Here is a 27,026-nt window from a genome sequence, read left to right as displayed (position 1 = left end):
GCACGCTGAGCTTCGAAGAGAACGACGGAACGACGAGGAATTTGACTTCCCCGTGCCCTTTGTCCGTGTCCGTGCAGAACAAGCTTCTCGGTCCCCCTTTGACCGGTGGCTCGAACGTTTTCGATGCGTCAACATCGTCAGTGACGACCGCACCTTTTCCCTCGCGCCCTGCCCTCTTGGGTCTCTCGCCATTTTTGGCGGCGCTACATTAGTTACCGTCTTTCGGTCTTTACCGCGCTTCTTTTTACGGCGCTTTCTCTTCGCACTCACTTTCATGTCGCCTTCTCGTGCCTCGTGCTGGCCGGTACACATTTCGTTGGCCCGGATAGGTCTCTTACCCGCACAGTCTGAGTGATTTACATTTAAATCTACTCTCACTTTGCCTTGACTGGCGGACAGCCCAACCGACTCTGGCACAATGCAGCAGGCTTTACTCGAGTTATGCAACTCGCACTCTTGCGAACTGCCCTCTACTGCATTGCCCAGCTCACGCTGTGCATCGACACACAGTCCGTCGGTCTCGATCGCTGTCTCACGCGCACAGTCCGAATGATTAACAACTGAATCATCCCTATCTAGGCTATCTAGACTGGCGGAGAGCCGCACCGATCCCTGAACAATGCAGTCGTTCTCTCGTGAGCTACGGAGCTCGCCACCCCGAGAACTACTTTCAACTGCCTCGTCCAGCTGGCACATTACTTCTTCCCGCAGATCTGACCTGACATGGGTGCTCGCGTCTGTCAAGTTCGTAGTATTCTGTACCTCGCTAACGACCTCGCTACCATGAGATGCGACGCACACGCGCGGTAACTGTGCCAATTTGTTCGCAGCTGGCCTAGCTGTCTCTACAGTCCTCTGTTGGCACAGCACCTCGTCGCTCTCACTCTGGCCTTTAACGGCCTCTGTTGCCACTAAGGCATCGTTAGCTGCTAGCACTTCGAGTTCACTTGTGAACGTGCTGCTAATCTTACGGGTACTACTACTTCTCTCGGCTTTCGACTGAAATCTGCTGTCTATTTCCTGCCACTTTCGCTGCGTCCAGCCTACAGATTTCTCAAGCCGCTGTTGACTTCGCTCGATTAACTGCTCAAAACCTTGAAAGTCATTGTTCAATGCATCAATGTACTGCCTCGTTACTTCTGTTAGGCCTTCTTCCTGTGTAATGTTTTTCAGTTTCTGCCTTGCTTTTTCCTGTTCTTGCTTAAGGTCTTCCAGTTCTTGCCTATTTGCTTCCTGTTCCCGCTTTTTGCTTAGAATTCGTTTGCCCATTTGTTCTATGAATTTCAAATCATTCTCACTTTCGAGAATTGTCTTACGAATTTCTGATTCCTTCAAGTTCTCATCTACGTTTACCCCGATCTCCTCACACAACCACAACAGGTCAGCTCTCGTCAAACACATTAGGACCATGGTCGCTGCTTTAAGCTTTGGCTCTGCTGTCACACAATACTTGTTGCGATACCCACGCAAATCAAAATACAAGTAACAGATCCCAGCGAATCAAATTCAAAAACACAGAGAAATTGAAGCCTGGTAAATCTTACAGCCAAAACCAAACGCTCACCCACTGAAGCAGCACCATATCACCAGTCCTTCCCTGCCGTATCCAGTCAGTTGCAAGAGGTGGTCAGTCTCAAGTTGCCTCCAACTTGATCAGGATGCCGGTCGGTCACCATGTGCCAACGTCCGTCAGCTGCCGTTGCTGTCTCCGAGTCGTAGGCCGATCTAGGAGCCGTAGTCGGATCCTTCCGCTGCCATTCAGTTGTCAGATTCGTCGGACGGTCCTACTGCTGTCGACCAGATGTAGGAGTCGTCGGACTATCTCGCCGCTGCCACCATTTGAAGGAGATGAAGGTCGTAGACAGGAACTCGGTGAACAGGATTTATTTACATATTAACAGTTTAAGCAAGATACATTGGCAGACTAGCGCGACTCCCATATGGAGCCCGCAAAACTAACATACAGCAAACAGTTTACGAGCACACAGCTCACTAGTACATTTCTAGTATGACAGAGCAGTCAGCTCCCGACAATGATCACGACCCGAGTACCCCCTAGCAGCCGGCAAACGCTGCTTATAAGCTCTCCGCTTGACGTCATAGTTCGACGTCATCGTTCGGACGTGGACGGAGCACTTGCCGCCGCCCCACACTATCGTTTCCGCCCACACACACGCAAACACACAGGTGCGAACCCATACACACAAAGGCTCCGGAGTCGACGACCGAGGGCTTCGTAGAACCGTGCTCCGTCTCGGGTGGTGCGGCCAAGTACCAATTTCCTGAGTTGATCGCGCGCCACGTGGCTGCCGGTCATCCGCAGTTCTCGGTACCGCCCAGCTTTCAGTGCCGACGTCAGAGGGCTTCGTAGAACTGCTCCGTCTCGGGTGGTGCGGCCAAGTACCAATTTCCGGAGTTGATCGCGCGCCACGTGGCTGCCTGCCGACCGCAGCTCTCGGAAGGGCGCTTCGACTGGTGGGCTTGGAACACGTGCAGCGGGCTGAAAGCTGGCACGTTGCCACCCCGTATGGCCATTCTTAACAGCGGACTGTCATTCGCCCCCAAAAATCGCATTCTTCTCTACGTGTGTACGTCAATCCTGGTGTTCAAAACTGCGCGCACATTTGTGTGCACCGCAACGCTGTGTGTCCTCCCTTACGGTCCCCGTATGATGGTCCGTTCAAAGTACTCAAGTGTGCACCTAAACGCTTTCTATTGCTCATTAATGGCCAGGAAGATACGGTCTCTGTCGACCGCCTCAAGCCTCTGATGGACTCTGATGCTTTAGCCACTTCTGCTGTCACATTCCTTCCCGACCAGCCCAGTTCAACTCATCGCATGCTTTTCGCACCACCGGCATTTGCACTTCACCATTCGTCCAGTTCACGGCTTCCTCGCTTGAAGTGGGTGGCCCTGTAGCACACTACTATGTATCATAATGGCCCAGTCACAAAAGACGACGAGGACACACCCAGCATGCTGATAGTGTGAGAGCAGTGGAATCGGCGGAATGAGGCTTTCGCCTGATTGAGCGGGCCCAGCTAAAAGATATACTGTAAAAACCTGCGTATAATACGAACCTGCATGTAGTATGAGGTGAAATTTTTGGGAAACGAAATAGAAAAAAAAAATAGTTTCATCCACGTATTACACGAGCTAGAAAAACTCGAGGAAAGCATTTATTTAAATTGCACTCCGCACATCAATCACTGTCTTCCTCAGCTGCGCTCTCTTCGGATAGTCCCTTGTCGGACATATCTTCCCAGAGGTACTCATCCTCTCTGCCATCGAGTGCATTCGAGATGCCGCACTTCTTGAATGCACGACTCACAAGGTCCTTTGGTATGCAGGCCCATGTGTCCACAATCCACTTGCATAGCGTGATTGGTGAAACCTGCTTCAGCTGCCTGGTCAGCGTCACTGCAGGCTCACCTGAGCACATCCAGTCTGCGTAACACCGCTTGACCGCGTCCTTGAACGGCTTGTTCATACAAACACCTAAAGGATGCAGCTGAGATGTCATCCCACCTGGGATAACAAGTTCACTGCCAGGTTCGCACAGCAACCTCTTCTCTGAGTTGGCCAAATGGCAACGAAATGCGTCCAGCACGAGGATGGACGGGAACGACAACAGTGCGCTGGGCCGCCTACACCAGACATACTTTATCCAGTCGAGCACAAGATTCTCGTTCATCCAGCCTTTCTCATGGCACCTCACGACCACATTTCTTGGCAGCTCCTCACCTTTAGGCACTGACTTGCGCTTGAAGATGACATAGGGTGGGAGCTTGCGTCCGTTTGCCGTGCACGACAACACGACGGTAACTCGTGTTTTCTCGTTGCCAGTTGACTGGACATCAACTTGTTTAGAGCCCTTCTTGTGCACGGTGAGGGGCGATGACATGTCCAGATAAACCGGCATTTGGTCAGCATTGCTGATTTGCCCTATCTGGAAGTTCTTGGACTTGCACAGTGAAATAACGTGGCACTGGAAAGCCACAAGCAGCTCTTCGAACGATTCTGGCAGCTTTTGCGAAATTGAAGTTCGGTGGCGTTCAGGAAAATCGAGCACGGCACATGTAGCGATAAATCCAGTGCTTGCTTGCTTGGAAATCGGAGCTCAGTAGCTCTTTTTCTCTTGCAAGCTCCTTAGCTTTTGTGTGCATAACCTCCACGCTCACAGCGAGATGCGCGGCTTGCTGTTGGCGCACGGACTCCGTCAGGGTGAGTTTAATTTCCGGGAATGTCCCACTCTTCGGGCCGCAAAAGTGTCTTCGCATTCTGCTGCACACGAAAAGGGCTTCCTTCTGTCGACTCCATCCATGAATGTTTCCCTCGTTGACGCCAAATTGCCTCCCGGCTGCACTGTTGCGGATGTCCTGTGTGGCTAAAATAATCTTTCTCTTGAAAGCAGCCGAGTACTATTTTTGTTGGCCAGACAGCTTGGTCGTTCAATGCGGAATAAAAAAGATGCACTTCACGAAGCATGGTTTGCATGTGTGCTGCCAAGGTGTCCACTCAACAATAAAGAAACGATGCTGTAGTCACGTTGCAATAACGAAGTCAAGCCATAGCCTTGCAGCAATAACGAAACCAAAACTTCTAGCCCAAATTTCTGACTGAAATTTTTGTTCGGATCTGCATATAGTAAGAGACGAAAATTTGGGGATGCTAATAATAGGAAAAAAACCTCGTATTATATGCGGGTTTTTATGGTGATTTGTGGACACCAGGCATGAGTGTCTGTCTGGATTTTCTTCGCCCTAAGTTCTTTAGTAATTTTTTAGGTACAGATATCTGTAGATATAAGCCACTCATTTTCTTTCATCCATGTTCCTGAGTCTTTCTTTAAATTGATTTTGCTCTGCGTTTCTCTGATTTCAAAAGAGGCCCAACCCATCTCACTCTGCGCTGCCTCATTTGTGGTTTTACCATGGGCTGCCAACGCCAAGCGTCCCACCTACCTTTCGTTAACATTTAACCTCCCAAAGATCTCCGATTTAAGCACTGGATTGCATTTGAAAACATTAGCATTGGCACCATTACTCCTTTCCAAGTTCCCCACACCACCTCACATTAACTATAGCCCCAAATCGCTCCATGTGTCATTACTCCTACCCGCTGTGGTGGCTTAGGGGCTTTGGTGTTGCGTTGCTAAGCGCGAGGCTGCGGGATCGAGTCCCGACCGCGGTGGCCGCATTTCAATGGGGGCGAAATGGAAGAACATCAGCATCCCATGTATTGGGGGCACGTTAAGGATCTCCAGGTAGTCAAAATTAATTCGGAGTTCCCCACTATAGCATTCCTCATAATCGAATTGTGGTTTTGGCACATAGGACCCCAGAATTCATTCATTCATTTCATTACTCCTCCATTATGCTTCATCTTCATCCTCAGATTATCTTAGTGAGTGTTCAAGTACGTCTTTCTTCTATTTATATATATCCCCATTTACACTTTGCGTCATATGACTAAACTGTCTACTCTCATTGGTGGAAGTATACGCAACATCACAGTGCGAATCATTCTTGTGGCTAAAGTAGTGATAGCTTCTTCTCACAGAGACAGTCAGCGATGACCATGATGATGACATGTCAAATTGTATAATGGTTATTAATTATTATATAGTAGTGCAGCAGTTATTGATATTTGGTTTTTCGAACCATTCACAGCTGGCCCCGCAGGGGCATCTGCGCAAGCAGGCGTTTGGTGCGTTGCGACACCACGTACCTGAGCACTCTTCAGCACTGTCAACTCTGAGCACCTGAGCACTGTCAACTCTTCCTACCCTCCCGCATGTAGCCGTGCACGGCTTAGCTGTGTCTGGGGAAAAGGGGATCCTGGGGGTTGAGCCGATGCTGGATGTTTGGACCTTTAAGGCCCCCCGGCGGAGGCAACACACCTCTTCGGCCTCGGCTTCACATAGACGGCACCTCCAGACTGACCCACCTGGAGGAAATCGGCAGTCGCCTTTTCCTGTCCTCCTCTCCAATCTTCGTCTTTCTCTCCCACTTTTACATCTTTCCTGTCTTCTCTTCACTTCTTATTACTTCCGTATTTCCTGGCGGCAAGGGTTAACCGTGTGTAATATATCCTGCCTTGATTATATATATATTAGGTTATGGCTGGCATCTGCAGGTATTCTTCCAACCTTGTAGCGTCCCCTTGTTGGGCTCGGTGGTGGGTGGCCATCATCGCCGCCGAATTTCCCTGCTCTATATGGCAAATAACTTTGCTCCGCTACCTGATCGCTCCCTGAAGAGGGTGCGCACCGATGAAACATTCACTTTCTTCATGCAGCCAAAACAACCTTTTCCAAAGTACCACGTTGTACATAGTCAGAACGATAAGAAAACAGTCAGAATGATCTCACCATTTGTTGTAGCGAAATCTCTCACTGAAGCAATTGGCCCAGGCTCTAAAGTAACGAAGATGGGAAGTGGCGATCTTCTTCTCGAACTCCGCAACAAAGTGCAGTATGACAAACTGTCGCAAGTTGTAGCATTTGGGGAAATTCCCGTCTCCGTGGGCCCATACAGATCAATGAACACAGTGCGCGGGGTTGTCTCAGAAGATGACCTCCTCGAACTGAGCGAAAGCGAACTGCTTGAAGGATGGCAAGACCAGAACGTAGTCAAAGTTCAAAGAATAACATTGAGGCGAGATGACAAGCAAATACCTACCAAACACATAATCATTACTTTCGGAACTTGCAACCTACCTGAAACAATAGAAACCGGTTACTGTAAGCTTCAAGTGAGACCGTATATCCCAAATCCGCGTCGATGCTTCAAGTGTCAGCGCTTTGGGCATGGGTCTCAGAACTGCAGAGGATGTGCTACTTGTGCCAAGTGTAGTTCTTCTGAACGCGCTTCTGACATCTGTACATCAACAAACCACTGTGCCAACTGTGAAGGAGACCACCCCGCCTACTCGCGATCGTGCCCTACTTGGAAAAAAGAGAAACAAATCATAGAACTGAAAGTAAAACTCAGCCTATCATTTCCAGAGGCACGTAAGCGTTTCGCACTCCAAAATCAGTCCAGTCCTTCCTACACCAATGTGGCGCGCCGGGGGGCAGCGCTACACCTTCAGGCGGCCGCGCAAGTCACACGGAGTGTGCCGGCGGTTATGCCATCAGCCCCCCTGGCGGGAGCAGCTACGGCTCTTCCGCTCCCTACCACGAAGGGCCAGCAGACCTCCGAGCCTGCCGGTCCCAGGGCTACTATTCGTGCAGACAGTCCCAGAAAACCCCCGCGAGTGCCCGCTGAGCGGGCGTCATCCAGCGCCTCTGACGAGGCGATGGATGTAACAAAAACTTCTCCGGCGTCTCAGATGCCGAAGGAACGGCGTTGCTCCCTGGAGCGCGCCAACAAAAAAGAAATACCCCGCATCAAGGGGCCTGGAAAGGTCCCTTGAGCCAACATAAGTGATATCTCTTGACACACAGCACACAAACACAAACAATATGGATACACAAATATTACACTGGAATGGGAGAGGTTTGATCCACAACCTCGACAATGTCAAAGAACTCTTACACAAATACAATCCAAAGGTGCTCTGTGTTCAAGAGACACATCTTAAATCTACGCAAACAAACTTTCTTAGGCAATACGCTATTTTCCGGAAAGACTGAGATGATGCTGTTGCATCGTCCGGCGCGGTAGCAATAATAGTCGACAGAGGCGTTGCTTGTCGGCAACTGCAACTCCAAACTCCTCTTGAGTCAGTCGCTATCGAAGCAGTTCTATTCAATAAACTAGTTACCATCACGTCTGTATACATCCCCCCAAGTTATCAACTCTCTAGCACAACATTTCAAAGCTTTATTGATGAGCTGCGTCACCCTTACATAGTCGTCGGTGATCTAAACGCGCATAGCGCACTGTGGGGCGACTCACGCTGTGATGCGAGAGGACGGCTTATAGAAAACATCCTATTCACTTCAAGTTCCTGCTTGCTTAACAAGAAAAAGCCAACATTTTACAGCTCTACACATAAAACATTTTCTTCGATAGACCTAAGCATAGAATCTAGTACAATTGTGCCATATCTCCAGTGGGATGTCATTAATAACCCTTATGGCAGTGATCACTTCCTCATCGTCCTAAACCTTAAAAAACAAAGTGAGTGTCCTGCACATGTTCCTCGATGGAAAGTTGATTCAGCCGACTGGACGAAGTTTCGCGAACTAACGCAGCTGCCCTGGAATGATATCTGTGTACTTAGCCTAGACGACTCAGTAGCATACATAACAGCGTTCATTATTGATGCTGCATCAGTATGTATCCCCCAAACAAAAGGGTCGCCCTCAAAACAACGTATATGGTAGAATGAGGAGTGTAGGGAAGCCAGGAAAAAGCAAAACAAGGCTTGGAATCTCCTCCGTAACTCACCAACCACAGAGAATCTAATTAATTTCAAGGCGACCAAGTCGCAAGGTAGAAGAACCTGCCGCCGCGCTAAACGGGAAAGTTGAAAAAACTACATAAGCAGCATCAATTGATATACAGACAAACGAAAAGCCTGGAACAACAAAATGAAAGGCCGCGAAACTCATCCCTTACCTTTATTAAATACACAAGGAGACACCCTGGAGGATCAGGCAGATTGTCTAGGAGCACATTTTGAGCACATTTCCAGTACATCTCATTACACAGATACATTCCTAAAATACCAGCGACTAGCAGAACAGATGAATTTGGGTCGGAAAAGCACATCCAACGAAGTATACAATCGTCCATTTGGAATGGCCGAGTTCCAGGCCTCACTGAACTGTTGCAACAAGTCCGCTCCAGGAAGTGACAGGATAATGTTTGAGATGATCAGACACTTACACCCCGAAACCCAAAAAACACTACTGTCACTCTTTAATTCCATGTTCTCTGCAGGCTACATTCCTTCTGTTTGGAAAGAAGCAATCGTAATCCCTATTCTCAAAGAGGGTGAGGACCCTTCCTCACCCAACAGTTATAGGCCTATAGCTCGGACAAGTTGTATATGCAAATTATTTGAGAAAATGATTAACCGTCGCCTCATCCATTTTCTTGAAAGCAACAAGATACTCGATCCCTTACAGTGTGGTTTTAGAGAGGGTAGATCCACAACAGATCACCTTGTCCGCATCGAGACAAATATCCGTAATGCCTTTGTCCACAAACAGTTTTTCCTGTCCGTATTTTTAGGTATTTAGAAGGCATACGACACAACCTGGGGCGCTTTGGAATCCTCCGTAATCTGTCTGAAATGGGAGTTCGAGGCAACTTGCTATACATCATTCAGAGTTACCTCTCCAATCGCACGTTCCGTGTTAGAGTTGGTAACGTTCTGTCTCGTCCATTTACACAAGAGGCTGATGTTCCACAAGGAGGTGTGTTCAGCTGCACTCTTTTTATTGTCAAAATGAATTCGATCCAGACTGCCATACCACGTAGTATGTTTTATTCTGTATATGTAGATGACATCCAGATAGGTTTTAAATCATGTAATCTAAGTATCTGTGAGCGACATGTACAGCTTTGCATAAATAAATTGTCTAAGTGGGCGGACGAAAATGGTTTTAGGCTAAATTTGAAAAAAAGTATGTGCGTCCTGTTCTCTAATAAAAGAGGGATACTGGCGGACCCCGTAATCCATCTCAATGGAGAACGGTTATCTGTGAGCTGTGAACACAAATTCTTAGGGATCCTTCTAGACAGTAAGCTAACTTTTGTGCCACACCTGAAGTATCTTAAGGCAAAGTGCCTCAAGACTATGAATCTGCTGAAGCTGTTGTCACGCACAGCTTGGGGAAGCGACAGGAGATGCTTAATAAAGTTGTACAAAAGTCTATTATTAACACGCCTTGACTATGGGGCCATAGTCTATAATTGTGCTGGACCTAGTACTCTAAAAATGCTAGATCCTGTCCACCACTTAGGCATCCACCTTGCAACAGGCACCTTTATAACTAGTCCTGTGCAAAGCCTTTACGTCGAATCTAATGAATGGTCCCTATACTACCAAAGGACATATTTGTGTCTTTCGTATGCCTTGAAGGTAAAATCAGCTGTGGATCATCCATGTCATTCAATTATTCACGACTCCTCCACGGCCAGGCTATTCCGTAACCGCCCAAGTGTCCGGCCTCCTCTGTCCCTCCGGTTGGAAGCACTCTCAGAAAAAACAGGGGTCTCTCTTTTAGAGAATGTCTTAATGGCCCCCTCTTGGCCTCCACCGCCTTGGGAGTGGCAAACTATCCAATGTGACATCTCTTTCTTAGAATTATCGAAACAAGCACCTGAGGCTCACATACAGTCATATTTTATTGAACTTAAAGAGAAGTATTCCTGTGACGAATATTACACAGATGCTCCGAAGTCTCCTGCTGGTGTTGCTTACGCAGCTCTCGAACCCTCATTTTCAACATCAGGGCCACTAAACCCACACACCAGTATCTTTACGGCAGAAGCATACGGTATACTTTCGGCTATTAAACACATAAGGCGCAGAAATGTCGCTAAGGCTGTTGGCTTTACAGACTCAATAAGTGTCGTGAAGCCCTGATTAGCTTACGAAAGCATAAGAATCCTGTTTTGAATGAGCTGTATAGATTGTTGTGCTCCGCATATATCTGCAACCAAGCGATTATCCTATGCTGGGTACCTGGCCATAAAGGTATAAAAGGCAACGTAGCTGCTGACGAAAACGCTACGTCAGTGTGTTTTAGCGACACAGATGGAAATATCCCCATTCCTGCCACAGACCTAAAGCCCTTTCTGCGCCGTAAATTGAGGAAACATTGGCAAGCAGAGTGGGATACACAAACATTGAATAAGTTACATATTACAAAACCAAGATTGCGGAATTGGATAAGTGACAAAACAGCACGGTACAAGGAAGTACTTCTTTGCCGATTAAGAATAGGACACACTTACAGTACTCACTCCTACCTCTTGACTGGCGGGGATCCTCCTACTTGTAGTAGGTGCGGCGATAGCCTGACAGTCCTCCATGTTCTTATCCAGTGCCCTGCAATAGAAACGGAGAGGAAAAAGTATTTCCCTTCTGCATATCGGGAAAATATACCTCTCCATCCTGCATTTTTTTCTTAGTGCCAAACCGCCTTTTTAAGCTGCAAATAGTCTTAGATTTTTTAGCCGAAACCGACATTCTGAAAATCATTTGGCCAGGCAATTTTTAGCACGTGACTAAGAGCCCTGCATTCAAGGGCTCTCTTGAAACTCTGGTGTCAGTGTTGTTTTATTGCATAATGTTTTAACGACAGCCAATTGCCATAGCCCACATCACTTCCTAGTCACCGTCATTATTTTAGCAACTATATATTCTATGCCACATACAGCGACAGATTTTAGGCCCTTTTACAGCCATGTGACATCTACCATGAGGAATTCATTGTGCACGCCATCCATAATACATCGTCAACATTACGACTTGTCATGGCGCTCTTTGGCCAAACCTGGCCCTTGCGCCATAAAACACCACACATCATCATCATCATCACCATCCACAGTTGGAAACTTCACTCCTGCGTATCAGAACCGCAAGTCTGGGCTTCGCATTGAGTTTCCCGTTCCTAAATCAGCACTTCACAGAATGATATTCAATGTAGCGTATATGATACCTTCGGCATCACAGCTAACACAGCTCGACTTGTTTTCATTTTCCTTAGCATCCCTTTGATTATTGACTCGACCTTTCGTTCCCGCACCTAGACTACCTGCAGGAGTCCACACAGATGGCACTGCCAGCAGGGGCCCTGCGGTACCGGTGCATCTACTGCCCGTATGCGACTCGGCAACGAGCCAGTCTGGTGGTCCACGAGCGAGTGCACACGGGCGAGCGGCCATTTCGGTGTCACGTGTGCAACCGTGGGTTCGCGCACAGATCGCACGTGGCGCGCCATATGCGCACGCACACTGGCGAGCGGCCCTTCTCTTGCCCACTGTGCCCCGCGGCCTTCGCACAGCGTAGCGACGTCAAGGTGCACATGCGCACGCACAACCCGCACAGTGGTGGGCGCAGACGGCAGGCCCCGCCGGCCAACGTCGGCAGCATGGTGCTTTAGATGGCCACCCTTTGGCCTTCGACTGCAAGTGTCATCAGATCTTCAGTCTCCAATTGAGCCCATGGGTGTCTTTTTGTTAGTCAACCACCAATGGCAGTGCGTGTGTTGTTACCATAAAAAAAAAGACTTCATTTGTTAAGGGTGGAAAGTTTCCTGCTAAATTTACTAAAAAGTGACCTGGTACTGTGAGGGGAACAATATAAATAAAAGTGTTGTTTTGCTATTGTACAGGGGGTCTATTGCTATTTAACATTCATACCTGGGTTTAACGAACACAGATATAAAGAATTGTTGGATATAACGAAGCAAATCTAAAATGTTTCTTGTCTCTATGGGACTTCTCTAGTCTTTGTGATTGCTCCTTCAGATGTTTTTTGTTCTCATCTATTACACTTTTCCTTTCGAAATTTCGAAGTAATCATATATTTCTAGAGGCGATGTGGCACTAACTCTCGTGTGCAAGGAAAACACCCTGAAATAAGGGTGTTGCATCCTTAGTGTCAAATAAAGTTCTATGATCACCCATCTCTGAGGACTGTCTGTTATTTGGTTCAGAACCCACCAGCAACATCGGACACCACGTCATGTCCACTTGTTCCCTTTTTTTCTTTGTTCAATTTTTTTCCTTCTTGAGCTGTGGCACAACAGACTGTGAGGGGAGATGACTATGGACCTCCTATCTTGCTATAGAGCAGGCTTAGAAGCTGTTCGATTTCCTTCTGGTGAGGACAGCAACATGGCTGCAGATGTGATGCTTAAAACAGGCATAGTCATTTGTGCCGAAACTATTTGTTTCTTTAGTCTAATAGGTTTCTTTGGACTTTTTGCCTGTTTTCACAGACAGCAGATGGTGGCCAGACTTTCTCCGCCAACACATAGGCGCCAGTGCAAACGCGCACACTCTCGCGTAACCGAGTTGCGGGCTACATTTGTTTCCGAACAGCAACTAGCATTGGGAGAGACGCGTGCTGTTGCGCACAGGTTTTGTGCTGTTGGAAAGTTTACACACTAGACTGTAGTGGGGCACTCGCCAAAGATGGTCTTCCTCTCTTCCCATCACCCTCTCTCCTGTGGCAGCTGCGATAGAGGAGGATGGGCAGTCTCATTCTGCGCGGGTGCTTGCCCTGCTGGAGGCAACACACATATGACGAACTGGCTTATATGTAAAGCCACGTATGCTATCGCTAGAGATGGGCTGGTCAACAGCTTTGTTCTCTGTGGAACCATGCAATGAAACAGCGACTGCCACCTAAGTATTCTCACTGTAACAAATCTGTACAGTCGAGAGAATCAGTCCAAATAGCTTTCTAGCAGCATTTATTTATTCGCTTCCATTCAATGTCATTGGCGGTGGTTTCTGCACATATTTTTATTGCTTTTCACAGGTTGGCAATAGTGCTGTCAAACCTCTACAACTGAATGTCTATTGCTGCAATGAAATATTCTACATAGGCAGGTTTTAACATTATTCAGGAAAAGAAATCGGGCCAGATCTATTGCACTTCCTAAGCTGTAGTTAAGTGAAATTTTCTTAAAGCATTTCAATTAGTGCTATTCAAAATTTTGTGATGACCACGCTTCAAAATTGTCATGTGGTGCTTTCTTCCAAGTTTTTGTTTCCTCTGTCGTTTCTAGGTTTCGGTGTCCACACTGCGAGACAGATTTCATTGCATGCTCCTACGAGTGGCATGAAATAGCTCAACAGCTGTAAAAATATTGCAAGAGGCTTACTGATTTTTGGCAATTTTACAAAGTTCATGCACGACAAAACTGTCAATGTTGCAACAGGTGCTATGAAAAACAGGTGATTGAGCACTACCGTTTGTATGCTTAAAGTGTACTGAAGACGATTGCTTCTATGAAATTAAAGGGACACTAAAGTGAAGCACCAAATTAATACTGGTAACATTTTCTTTGAAAACTATATATTCATTAATTTTGCTGTAATAAGTTGTTACAAAAAAGAGTGGATGTCAAGTCTATATTTCTTGTTTTTTTTTTAATTTGGGGTGAATAACCTTAGTGCTGGTACGTCTGTATAACATAGTGGATTTCAAGGTAGTTTCTCGTTTTTCGGACGTGGCTTGATAAAAGTTTTTAAAATTTTCTAAGTTCAGCTGTTGCCTCTTTCGTATACAATGTAGTCCATCTTAACTGATAAAGAATTAACTAGGTCCATGCAGACACCATCATACGACGTCAAGGCGAGATGGTGCATTAACGTCAACTTGGCGGCGAAGCCGGTTTTTCATTATTGCATCTTCTCTGGTTTACCAAGCATCTTCTCACAGTAAGAGTGGCTTTTGTATTGCAATAGGGCAATAATGTACGAGGATTGTGCCAAAAGTTATGCTAAGTTCGCATATATTTTTCATTAACTGATGTTTTTCATATTGTACATGTTTGTAGAGTAAATATTCCTCTAATATCCCATAGTAACCTTTCTTTTTCATTGCAGGTAACTAATGGATTTCACACAGAAGTGAGGGGGCTGTCATTGAGTTTTTGAGCAAGCAGGGTTGCAGGCCATCTGGACATTCACCGAAAGCTACTGAATGTTTGGGGAGGTGACACTGTTGACAAGAGTAACGTGCAGAGATGCATGAAAAAGTTTAAAGAAGAGTAAATGAGTGTTAAAGAAAAACCACGCATTGGGACACCATCAGCTGTGACCAGTGATGAATTGTCAGCGAGCATATGAATTGATACATGCACCCTTGAATTTTTCAAAGAACATTCGAGCATTGAGTTCAACGTTGACACAAATGCATCTCTTGGGATTGAGGGTATATTGAGTGGTAAATTTGTATTTAGAAGAAGTATTCTGTGAGCATGTACTATATGAAAACATAGGTCAATGAATAAAGCAGTTGTGCCAACTTTTGCATTACATTTGGTACAACCCTCATACTAGTACAGCTCCACTTCTTTTTCTTTGTTGTGTGTCTTTAAATCCTTCTTTGCCTAATTCCCCTACTTTGGATTGGCCATGTTTCTAGTTATGAAAAGATGGACATTAGTGCTTTTAAACCTCATTGATTCAATGTCTCTCAAAAGGAAGAGAGGCAGTGGAGGCATTCGAGGAGCCGAGAGTCACACTTCAGCACAAGCACTGATGTCATCAGCGAGTGGAGCATAGCAAGCACCTTCAGTGCTTCTGCCATCAGTGGCCGCCATTGTGTCGGGCAGTGTCCATGCCATGTGACGCGACAGGCGGAAATGTTGAAGGCTAGGCACGTCAGATCTTGGCACGAGCATTTCTACTGGTGTCATTGGCTTGCTTTTCATCGATCGATGTCACAGCGTCAACGTGAAGTCGAAATTCCGATGAAAATGTCATTTGGTGAAGAATAACGGAACAGACACTGACCCAGATTTAGAAATCATTCAAGGTTCAAGTCGGTCGCGTGGTGATGGAATGTCTAGTATTTGATTTCCTCATTGTAGTTGCCGTCTGTTTTATTTTCTTTGCGACTCGTCCCAGCAAAGAAGATTTCTTCACACTCTCGGCTTTATCAACTTTCAGAAAGTGTATGGGCAAAGTCATGTTGGCTGGGCCATACAGAGTGGCCAAGCCAACAGGTAAATTCCCATTGGCTGCGACGTCATTGCACAAGCGAACCTCGACGGAGCGAACGTGAACACCGGCTGCCGCAGTAGCGTGTCTGGTGTTGGATGATGGGAGAGGGTATTGCTGCGATGCCACAACACTCACTTTCAGAAGCTCAAGCTATCCGCGCGTTCCTTGTCCGCACAAGCTCTATGTCTGCATTCTAACTGCACCTCAATAAGGCCAAATCAAAACATGCCAAGTATCTCAACGCGTTCACTTGCCCATGAGGACTTCTTAACTCGAAGGGACGCTCTAGTAGCCAGTAAAAGCCAAGCCTTCAAGACTCGCTTGTGTTACTTGGAGGGGACTGTCGCTGGTGCATGGATTTGGACACCACCCATAAAACTGGCCAAAACTATTTTCTTGTTGAAAAGTAATTTATCAGGTGTTCACTGCAATTTTTCAATTCGAAACCTTATAAATTGTGTCCAATTCAAAATTATCACAGTGGTGCTGCCAGTCTTTTTCCTATGGTATACCATTTTCTCACTTATGCAATTGCTGCTTTTCCTAAATGTAATATTTTGAACAGCACAAAATGCATCTGTCAGGTTTGGCTTAATCTTGGTCATTGGTATCCCTCTAACTGTTGGCTCCTGCATTCACCTTGTTCACGTTTTGCTCATCGTCTTAACTGTTATAGTACTTTCAGAAATAGAAATTGCTTGAGCCCTCTGAAATAACATTCCTCTTCTCCCATGGTTTCAGGTGTCAGTCGCAGAAGACACAGCACTGGTTTGTGCCATGTGGGCATGAAGAAGATTGTGGTTATTATTATAAGTGGTTCGGAACTTTTCAGTGCTCGCAGTTTCTTAGTTTGTCGGTGGATGATTTGTTGTATGTTTCCCTTTGCATGTTGGGAACGAGCTCACCACTTCGTTTGCTTTGAGTGTGGTGTGCAGTGTGTGACTGAGGCTACCTGGACCTTGAGGGAGAAAATCTGAGGAGCAAGCCAAGTAATATGGAGTTTTATTATGACCTCGCCCAAGTGGCTTTGTGTACGAAAAACCCCGAACTTTATTGTTGGCCCTTTACTTTCTTTGTGCTCTCTTTGCATTCTTTTGTACGCTTGCTGGATTGCGTTCCCCAACTTCAGGTCCCGTTGTTCGAAAACTGCTGAATCCTTTTCATTGAAACTTGTATCATTGGGGCAACACTTGCAGCTGCAGGTATAAGTAGTAGCTGCAGAATGTGATTGGCTAATAGCTTGGTTAAGCACGGTGCCACAGGAGGTTGCCACAAGTGCTTCTGCTTGCTGCATCATCCTGGTATTTCATAATCATGGTTGTACTCAATCTATAACTACTTTTACACATTCCACGAGTACTTAACATAATGCTGTTTACAAGTAGCCTTTGAGTTTGACTGCAGAAAAGACGGGAAGCTGTCGGAGGGCTGCATTGTCTCCATTCTTAGTTTTTCTTGCTTTCTTTTGTGAAGAAATGTTCCGAAGTGAATCAGCCCAACCAGAAACTGCTTATGTATTGCTAATGAGGCATTTGTAGGGACATCGTGAATTCACTACTGCAGGTTGTGCTACTTTGTGTGTGTTTAAGACAATAGCCCTTAGAAACTTGGACAGGTCACAAAAGCCTATCAAGAAGTGTATGTGCATGTGATCACTGGACATATTATATTTGTTACATTGCATTTACTTTTATCTGTGCTGTTCTCATTTGCTTGTTTATTGTGTTTTCCACATTTGTAATTTGGTAAAGCTATTAAAATTTAGTGGTTGGCGGCTGCTTTAGAGGTGTTGTGTATGGTCAGATTGGGTGGGTGGGACGTTATATGGGCATGCTACCACTTTTGTGTTTCAGCTTAAGTTTCATGAGCATAGTAGGGTTAGAGAATGTGGAATATACATACACAAGGAAGTTCAGATTCAACAGACTGTAAAGGGGACCTCCCGTCTGTATTTTTTAGAAAACCTAAATTCACAGCAGCTATACATCAATACAAGAAAGCAGCATAGTACTAGAGCCAGTAAACTTGCAAAAAAAAATATTTAATAGGCACCACAATTACTGTAAGAAGTGTTAACCAGTGGAATGGTTATATCGAGTACAAAATTGAAGGTGGTTTGATTTACATCTGTAAAAGTTAGATGGTGGTTTGTGGTGGTGAGGTAGTAATATGTGCAGTTATAATGTGGCTGAAAAACTTGTAGTAACATTGCTATCACTAGTTCTATATTATTGGGAATTAGTAGCTATTATCAGTAGCAAATCCAGGGGACCTGGAGTCTGGAAACTTCTTGTTAGTAATTATGGGGATTGGAGCTTCTCGCTGAGAAATTTACGTACAAGTATTCCAAGTGAATGTTTCTTTAGTTTCTGGATTGATAAAAGTACCGTGGAAAATTGTGCACTAGTGATGTACATTTAGCTGCTACGTGTGATAATGCTGATTGCCCGATTATGATGATTGTCTTCTTTTCCTCTTCTTCAAAACCTCGAGCAGTGCGTGTGGAACGAGGTGTGAAAATATCCCTCCCATGGACTGATCTCGAGGAACGGGATTCTTCTGCACCTGTCGACAACGTCGGAAGTGTGGTGCTTGCGGAAACAGGTAGGCAAGCATATACCAACACAAAGCACATGCTCTGTGTCAGATGGGAATGTAATATACGGGAGGCCATGGAATTTGGGTCAGGACTGCGAAAATGTGACGTAGCAGCCAGGAAAACACAACAGTGAGGAATATATCAATGGGGTTCCACTGTGTATGCATGTATATTGTCGCGGTACAACGCGGACAGAACACAGAGAGACGTTCTTCACGAACAACAGGACAATCTGTTCAAAAACAAACAGAGCAGAGACAAGTCTTCTTCGTCATCATCCAATCTCACTAGGCGGAGTCCGTTAGTGCTCCCATCGTCGTCGTCTGCATAGAATACACGCGTCATTTGTCCCTCCCTACGAGAGCATCGTCCCGATGCTAGACAAGAAATGTCAGTTGCGGAAGTAAAGGCCGCTAGCATAGTTATTCGCTCACATATAGCTTCATGCGGACAACGTGCACAAGTTCAGGATGGTGTGTGTGGTGCCGCGTACTGTTGGGATTATCGGGAACGACCTCGTAGGTGACATCACTGAGTCGCCACAATACCCGATATGGTCCGAAGTATCGCCTTAACAGTTTCTCGGAGAGGCCTTGTTTCCGTATGGGTGTCCAAACCCACACTCTGTTGCCGACTTCATAGGTAACTATTCTACGGTTAAGATCGTAGCGGCCTGCGTCGTAGTCTTGGTGCTGGCAGATGCGCAGCGTGCGAGCTGCCGAGTTTCTTCTGCGCGTTGTGTAAACACATCGACGTCTATATCAGTGTCGTCAAAGTCGTGTGGAAGCATCGCATCCAGCATCGTTCGTACATCCCGTCCATGAACAAGAGTGAACGGAGTCATGCGCGTTGTCTCTTGTTTCGCCGTGTTATATGCAAAGGTGATATACGGTAGGATGTCGTCCCAATTTTATCTTTGACATCCACGTACATGGATAGCATGTCTTCAGTGGTTTTGTTTAGGTGCTCTGTTAACCCATTGGTTTGTGAATGGTAGGCGGTTGACTTTCGATGGGCCGTTCCACTTAGTAGCAAGACGTGATCTAAAAGTGCAGCCGTAAATGCGGTTCCTCGGTCTGTTATTACGACGGTTGGCACGCCGTGTCGCAACACCACATGCTCAATGAAAAAGCGCGCTACCTCGGCTGCTGTGCTGCTCTGGATTGCCTTTGTTTCAGCGTAACGTGTGAGATAGTCGGTTGCGACGATAACAAAGCAATTGCCTGCAGTAGAAGTAAGAAGTGGGCCCAAAATATCCATTCCGATTTGATCAAATGGTCTTCGAGGGACCTGGACGGGTTGTAGGAGGCCGACTGGTTTCGTCGGAGGTGACTTGCGCTTCTGGCAGTCGAGACAAGTGCGAACATGATGTTTCACGGCGGTGGTAAGTCTCGGCCAGTTGTACCTTTGCTGCACTCTGGCTAATGTTCGCGTGTAGCCTAAGTGACCAGAAGTCACCTCGTTAAGGCAAGCTTGAAGTACTTCCATACGAAGAGCTGCAGGGATGACAAGCAGATAGGGGGACCCGGTCGAAGAAAAGGTTTTTTTGTAAAAGACCTCGGCCTGTAAACTAAACGACAACAGTCCTCTTGCGAAAATTCTAGGTGGTTTCGCAGATCTTCCCTCCAAGTAATTGATTAGTTCAAGCAACTCAGGGTCGTTCCGTTGTAGTTGTGCGATGGCGGATCTGTCCATAACACAAAGAAATGCTGAGTCTTCTTCTTCGGGCGGAGCAGGTGGCTCTATCGGCGATCGAGACAAGTAGTCAGCATCCGTATGCCGTTTCCCCGACTTGTACGTGACAGTCATGTCAAACTCTTGCAGCCTTAGGCTCCAACGCGCCAGTCGTCCAGAAGGACGCACGGCTTCAGAGAGGCCACAACTCTGTGAATTTGTATACATGCATCTCTTCCTTATACCATCATCATTCATCAGCCCTTTCCCTCCCCGTCCCTCTTCCCCAGTGTAGAGTAGCAGGCCAGAGCAAGTTATCGCTCAGGCCGACCTCTCTGCCTTTCTGTAAATAAATTTCTCTCTCTTAAGGTTTGTCAACCAACATAGTGAATGGTGGTCACTGATAACTGTGAAGTGGCAGCCATACAAATATGGGCGAAATTTCATGACCGCCCATACCACGGCGAGGCATTCTTTCTCAGTTGTGGAGTAATTATCCTCTGTACGTGAGAGTGTTCTACTTGCATAGGCACGCACTCTTTCTGTGTCGTCTTGCCGCTGCGCAAGAACAGCTCCCAAGCCAACATTGCTGGCATCAGTGTGGAGCAATGTAGGAGCGGTCTCATCAAAGTGAGCAAGCACTAGAGGTTTCTGGAGACGTTACCGCAAGTCGTTGAATGCACCTTGCTCTTCGTCACCCCATACAAAAGCAACGTCGTCGCCCGTCAGGCGAGTCAACGGTGATGCAATGCACGCAAAGTCTGCAATAAACCACCGGTAATAGGCAGAGAGGCCGAGGAAGCGCCTGACAGCCTTTTTATCGGATGGTACGGGAAACTGTCCGATGGCTGCAATTTTTTTAGGATCCGGCCGGACACCTGCGTGGCTGACGACGTGACCGAGAAACTGCAGTTCCACGAAGCCAAAGTGGCACTTCTCCGGCTTCACGGTGAGGCCGGCGGACCGTATGGACTGCAGAACCGCTTCAAGCCGTTCGAGGTGTTCTTCAAACGTTGCGGAGAACACGATGACATCGTCGAGATACACTAAGCAGGTTTTGCACTTCAGACTCGAAAGTACAGTAACCATGAGGCGTTGGAACGTAGCAGGGGCAGAAGACAAGCCGAAAGGCAAGACTTTAAATTTGTTTGGGCCGTCTGGCATCACATAAGCAGTTTTTTCACGGTCTCTCGCGTCTACTTCGATTTGCCAATATCCACTTCTTAAGTCTATTGAAGAGAAGTAACGTGCCTGTTGAAGCCTGTCGAGTGAATCACCTATACGGGGGAGCGGGTATATGTCTTTCTTTGTCACCTTATTTAGTATTCGGTAGTCCACACAGAAACGCAAGCTGCCGTCTTTTTTCTTGACCAGAACTACAGGAGATGCTTGGGGACTCGTTGATGGTTGGATCACGTCATCTTCAAGCATTTTTGTCACTTGTTGTATGGCTTCACGTTCTCTAGGAGCCACATGATATGGATTTTGGTGAATTGGTCTTGCCGTATCCTCTGTAATTATTCGGTGCTTCGTTAGAGGCGTCTGACCGACGCTGGACGTCGACGCAAAGCAGTCGTTCAACTTGGCCAATAGCGTAAGAAGGCGCTCTCGTTCGTGCTGCGACAAAGCAGTGCTAACGTCAAGTACAGGAGCTGGGTCTAGCGTAGGCGCTTCTTCGAGTAGTGAACAGCAGCCACGAACATCCGCAGCGGCATCAAAATAAGCCACAGCCATGTCCTTGGGAAGGTGCCGTCGCTCTGTGCTAAAATTTGTTAGCAACAGGTTTGTGCGCCCGTCAGTGACATTCACGATTCCTTGTGCGACCAAGATACCGTGAGTAAACAGTAACGTGGTTATTTGGTCGGCAACTTCGTCGCAATGAAACGGTATGTCACATGCTACCGAAACAAGGGCACACGATCGAGGGGGGATGACAACGTCGTCTTCTGTTAGACGAAGGGAGTTGTGTTGCGGCGATAAGCAATGGACTAAACCGGAGCTCTTATAAAACGTCACCATGCGGTCCGGGATGTTAATTACGGTGCCATTATCTTTTAGGAAGTCCATTCCAATAATCAAATCTTTGCAGCATACAGGAAGGACGATGAAAGCGGCAACGAAAGAAGAATCCCCGATGTTAACTCTAGTAGTACATCTTCCAGTAGGCATCAGTATTGGCCACCTGCCGTCCTTATGTGAGGTCCCATCCATGGCGTCTTTACTTTCTTCAGGCGGAGGACGAGTTCCTGACTCATTATAAGAAGTCGGCACCAGTGTCGACTAACGCTGTCACCGGCTGCCCATCCACGAAAACATCAATGTCAGCGCTCACAATTTCTTCAGTGTTTATTGGCTTCACGTCGTTCTGCAGCGAGAATGTTGGGGGCTTTTTAGTGTCTTGCAGCAGGCCTGCAACCTTGCCCCCAGAGGTCGCCGCCTTCAGTTTCCCCGACGGGGGCTGGGCGACCTTCGTCCTCGGAGCTCCGCAAAAGTTTGTCCAGTAGATGAAGCCATCTGACGTGGAGGAGTTGGAGAGCGCGACCGATGGCTGAAACCGGACCGATTATTGGGCACGGATTCGTCACTTGGGTGCGCTATTGGGGGTCCCTGAAAAGCAGCGTCGTCGCGGCGTAGCATGGGGTCGTCATTTGCACGTCAACCATAGGACCAGGGACGAAGAGGTCGAAATGATGTGTCACGATGCCAGCAATGACGCGAAATATGGCCGGCGCCTCCGCAGTGAAAATAGAGTGGGCGCCTATCGACAGTGCGCCATACGTCGGTTCTCCGAAGTTGTGGCCGTCCCGTAGTGTCGTTTTGCGGCGGTGACCAAGACGCGGCGAACGACGGCTGGCGGTATGACTGAAGCAGCATAACGGCTGCGCGCTTTGAAGCCTCCTCTTGTGGCGGCGACCTAGGAGCGGCTGTCGGAGGCTGGTCGTATGGCGATGTGGTTGCAACCGGTGGTGGACATCGGACAGCGGCGGCGTAACTCAGAGGTCGCTGGTGGTCTTGAGATCGGTTATCGGGAACGCCTGCCGGATTTCGTCACGCACCACTTTGGCGATTGACGCGACGGGTCTATCTAGTGTCGGTGTCATGATCTTTTGAATTTCCTCACTGATGAGCTCTCTGACCAACTCACGCAAGGAGTTCTGATACTCGGCAGTGACAGCGGCGGCATTGATTGTAGTGCTGGTGGACAGTCGATCGTATTGCCTGCATCTTTGATGAAGGGCCTGCTCAATAGCCGTAGCCTCTTTGATAAACTCAGCGACAGTGACTGGCGGATTGCGCACAAGCCCCGCGAACAACTGCTCTTTTACACCTCGCATGAGGTAGCGCAACTTCCTATCTTCAGTCATGTTCGGTTCGGCTCTACGAAAGAGGCTGGCCATGTCCTCGGCGAACATTGTGACCGACTCATTAGGTTGTTGCATGCGTAGCTCCATCATTTGCTGGGCGCGGTCGCGTCGTTCAGCACTCGCAAAAGTATCCGTGATCCTCTGCCAAAAGTCATGCCAGCTCGTGAAGCTACCTTCCCGGTTCTCGAACCAAGTACGGCCACTGTCGTCAAGGGCGAAATAGACGTGGGAGAGCTTTTGCTGCTCAGTCCACTGATTAATCTGTGCGACGCGTTCATATTTGTCCAGCCAGTCTTCAATGTCTTCGAAGACTGCACCGCGATAGCGATCGGGAACCAGCGCATGCAGAACGGTTACCTGTTGTGGATTGGGAAACTGACTGCTTTGGGGTGCTTGTGGTGGACTGGTTTCGGCCATTGCGAGATGTGTGCAGCTCCTGGAGAGAGGTGGTTGAAGAGCGGAGAACTCCAGGGCAAGGCCTAGCAGTCGACGACTAAAGCGATGCACGGGTGTCGTAACTGGTGACAGTACGTCCGGGCTAGATGAACGACTCCCAGAAGGACTCCGATGCATCAGACGCGGTCAGTACCCCGCACTTCCACCAGTGTCGCAGTACAACGCGGACAGAACACAGGGAGACACTCTTCACGAACAACAGGACAATCTGATCAAAAACGAACACAGCAGAGACACGTCTTCTTCATCATCATCCAATCTCACTCTGACCCACTAGGCGGAGTCCATTAGTGCTCCCATCGTCGTCGTTGTCTGCATAGAATACACGCATCATTATATATATACAGTGAACTCTCAGTTGTACGAACATCAGTTTCTTATAGATTCTATGCAAAAATGTTTCACTTAAACGAATTTCAGAACAGTCAATATCTCGGTTTAACGAACTCGCTCGGAGGACCAAGGCTTATTTTTACGATCAGAACCGATGCCCGCCCTCATCAAACCGCCGCTCCAGCGGCAATGTAATGTCGCTGGCGCTACAGCGCCCCTGGGGCAAAGCGGCGGCACGGAAAACGATCAGCAACGAGGCATGGCCTCTGAGAGTGCGCGCACAAAACAAGCAAGCATGTAATCTCGGAGATGTGTACCAGTTCTTGATAGCCAAAAAAAACCTGACATCTGTGGCTGGCGTAATCCAACATTGCCGTGTGTTTGAAGCACTGAAGATGCATCGCGTGGCACTGAAATTTGACCGTTTGGCTAAGGTGCCAACGTTGGCCTGCGTTGACGCGAGCACACCACCCGATCTGTCGTCGACGATATGACAGATAGTCCGGGAAGAGCTCCGCTAGTGCCACGAAATCGGCTGTTGTGGTAGCGGCGACTCTCGAGGCAACGAGCCCGGACTACCACCTGCGTTGTGGCAACCCTCTAATAATGCAGCGAACATGGACGATTATAGAGCTGGGTTTCCATCTGGAACCCACGAACCGGCCTCGCTTCAACAACGAGCAGCAGCGCCACACTTCTTATCCAGCACAGCGGTACCATACCACTTATTCAGGGTACAGAGAATATGACGATCATGACAGATACCCCATGCTCGCTGGCGGAAATGAAGGCTTTGAGCAGCATCGTGAATTTCGACGTTGTGTGTGCTATAGTTGTGTCCCTGGCCACATCACCAGGTTTTGCGGCTGCCGCTGACCTTTCCGAGAAGAACCTCCACGAGCGACGTACCAGTCAAATTATCGACCTTATTCCACATCATGGCTTCCACACCCGCCAACCAATCGTGGACTTCATCAAGGTAGCTTCCAGAACCCATCACCAGCTTTCGATCGCAACTGAAGGCGAATGCCTGCTCCACGTGCTCCGTGGTCTCCATCGCTGCGGCGTCGCCTGCTATCCCCACCACCGGAAAACTAAGTAATGCGGCCGATGGGGATGAGGTCGTTGGATACCGTTCACTGCCAACCGACATTCCTCCGCCAGTTTTTATGCTGAAAAACAAAGTTCACGTGCTTGTTGACGATATACCTACAATGGCTCTTGTGGACACTGAGGCGGAAATGAAGGCTTTGAGCAGCATCGTGAATTTCCATGATGAGTGTAAATTTTAAAGCCCTACTGGGACAAAAAGTGATGTTTTCTTGGAACAATATTTCTACGTTTTGTAGTGTTAGTGGTGACACGTTGTGCCCGGTCGGTGTTTGTAATGTGGATGTGTGTTTGTGTGGCAAAGTATTTAGCACTGAATTCGCCATTATTTCTTGATCCACGTACAGTGTTATTTTAAGCATCGATTTTTTGCAGGAGTGTGGTGCAACCGTTGACTGTCGAAGTGGAGAGGTATCGGTACAACACGAGGTTATGACAGGACTCATGGATAAGTCGGCACTTCAAGACAGTGCCTTTTGCCTTTCTGAGGTCATTGTCATTCCCCCACAATGCGCGGTATGCGTTCCGGTCATTTGCTTTGGTACCAACCCCGCCACGTTTGATGCTGCAACGGAGCCTCTTCATTTGGCCTGTGTAAAGAACGTTTTGGTTCCACATTGTTTAGTGTTGGTTGTTTAAGGACACTTTGGATCATTGGCAATGAACTATGCGGCCCTGCTCATACTTCTCCCTTCTGGCATGAAGCTCGCTCTCTTCAAAGAACAGACACCAGCGTTACTGGCTGCACTTGAAGCTGCGTACGAGTCACTCCATCGCTGCCCATCTAACTCAAAACTACTTCAGATGGTGATCAAGTCGCTCAGCACGAGTGAGCGCTACACTTTACTGGGTGTTCTATCCAAGCACTCGCAAGTGTTTGACTTTTCACGGACTGACAAGACGTCCCAAATTCCGATGTCTCGAATACGCCATCATATAAATACCGGATCAGCGCACCCTATACGACAGAAGCCATACACAGTATCCCCGACTGAGCGCAAGATAATTGGCAAGCAAGTTCAGGAAATGCTGCACAAGGGGATAATTCAGGAGTCTGCGAGACCTTGAGCTGCACCTGCCATTCTCGTAAAAAAGAAAGAAGGCAGTTTGCAATTCTGTGTTGATTCTGTGGCAGCTAAACAACGTTACCAAGAAAGAGGGCTACCCACTTCCGCATATAGATGATGCCTTAGACTCCCTTCATTCGGCTTCTTACTTCTCTTCTGTAAACTTGAGATCCGGCTACTGGCAAATCCCGATGCATGCCGAGGATAAGAAAAAAACAGCATTCGTAACAGCCGATGGACTTTCTTGAATTCAATGTCATGCCGTTCGGCTTGTGCCGCGCACCCGCCACTTTTGAACGATTCGTGGATACCATTCTGCAAGGCTTAAAGTGCTAGATATGCATGTGCTACCTCGACGATGTTATTTATTAACTTTGGGTGCACATTTCACGAGCACAAGACGCATCTCCGCATTTTCCTCAGCTGCATACAGAAGGCTTGTCTTGTGCTCAACTCTAAAAAGTGCCATATTGGTGAGTGCCAAGCCTTGGTGTCGGGACATCTTGTGGACAAAGGCGGTGTCAGGCCTGACCCTGTGAAGACAGAGGCTGTTGAAGCATTTGAACCACCTCAGTCTGTGAAACAACTTCGCAGCTTTCTAGGGCTCTGGTCCTACTTTAGGCGGTTCATTCCTCGATTTGCTTACATTGCTTATCCCTTGACAAGCCTTCTGCACAAGAACGCTGCTTTTGAGTGGACGCCTGATTGTTCTGTTTTCTTTCGACAGCTGAAGTTTCTGCTTACGTCGTGACCGATCCCCCGACCCTTCAAT

At 47.5% G+C, this 27,026-nt stretch overlaps 1 protein-coding gene and 1 long non-coding RNA gene across 3 annotated transcripts in view; both read left to right on the top strand.

The window, feature by feature from the left end:
• The window catches only part of LOC140213664 (uncharacterized), a 31,817-nt gene extending 19,222 nt beyond the window's left edge, over positions 1-12,595 (top strand). For both annotated transcript variants that reach the window (XR_011890582.1, XR_011890581.1), the window contains one exon: positions 11,718-12,595. This is a non-coding gene — a long non-coding RNA (uncharacterized lncRNA). The remainder of the gene's footprint in view (positions 1-11,717) is intronic.
• A 5,328-nt stretch (positions 12,596-17,923) lies between these two features.
• Positions 17,924-27,026, top strand: part of LOC129388041 (uncharacterized) — a 29,535-nt gene continuing 20,432 nt past the window's right edge. The window contains exon 1 of the mRNA XM_055078026.2: positions 17,924-18,254. Coding sequence (XP_054934001.2) covers positions 18,104-18,254 — 151 coding nt within the window. The 5' untranslated portion in view covers positions 17,924-18,103. The remainder of the gene's footprint in view (positions 18,255-27,026) is intronic.

The sequence above is a fragment of the Dermacentor andersoni genome, chromosome 10 (assembly GCF_023375885.2).
Source record: "Dermacentor andersoni chromosome 10, qqDerAnde1_hic_scaffold, whole genome shotgun sequence".
NCBI lineage: Eukaryota > Metazoa > Arthropoda > Arachnida > Ixodida > Ixodidae > Dermacentor > Dermacentor andersoni.
Note: the sequence above shows the minus strand (reverse complement) of the source record. Positions and strands in the feature narration are given on the sequence as shown.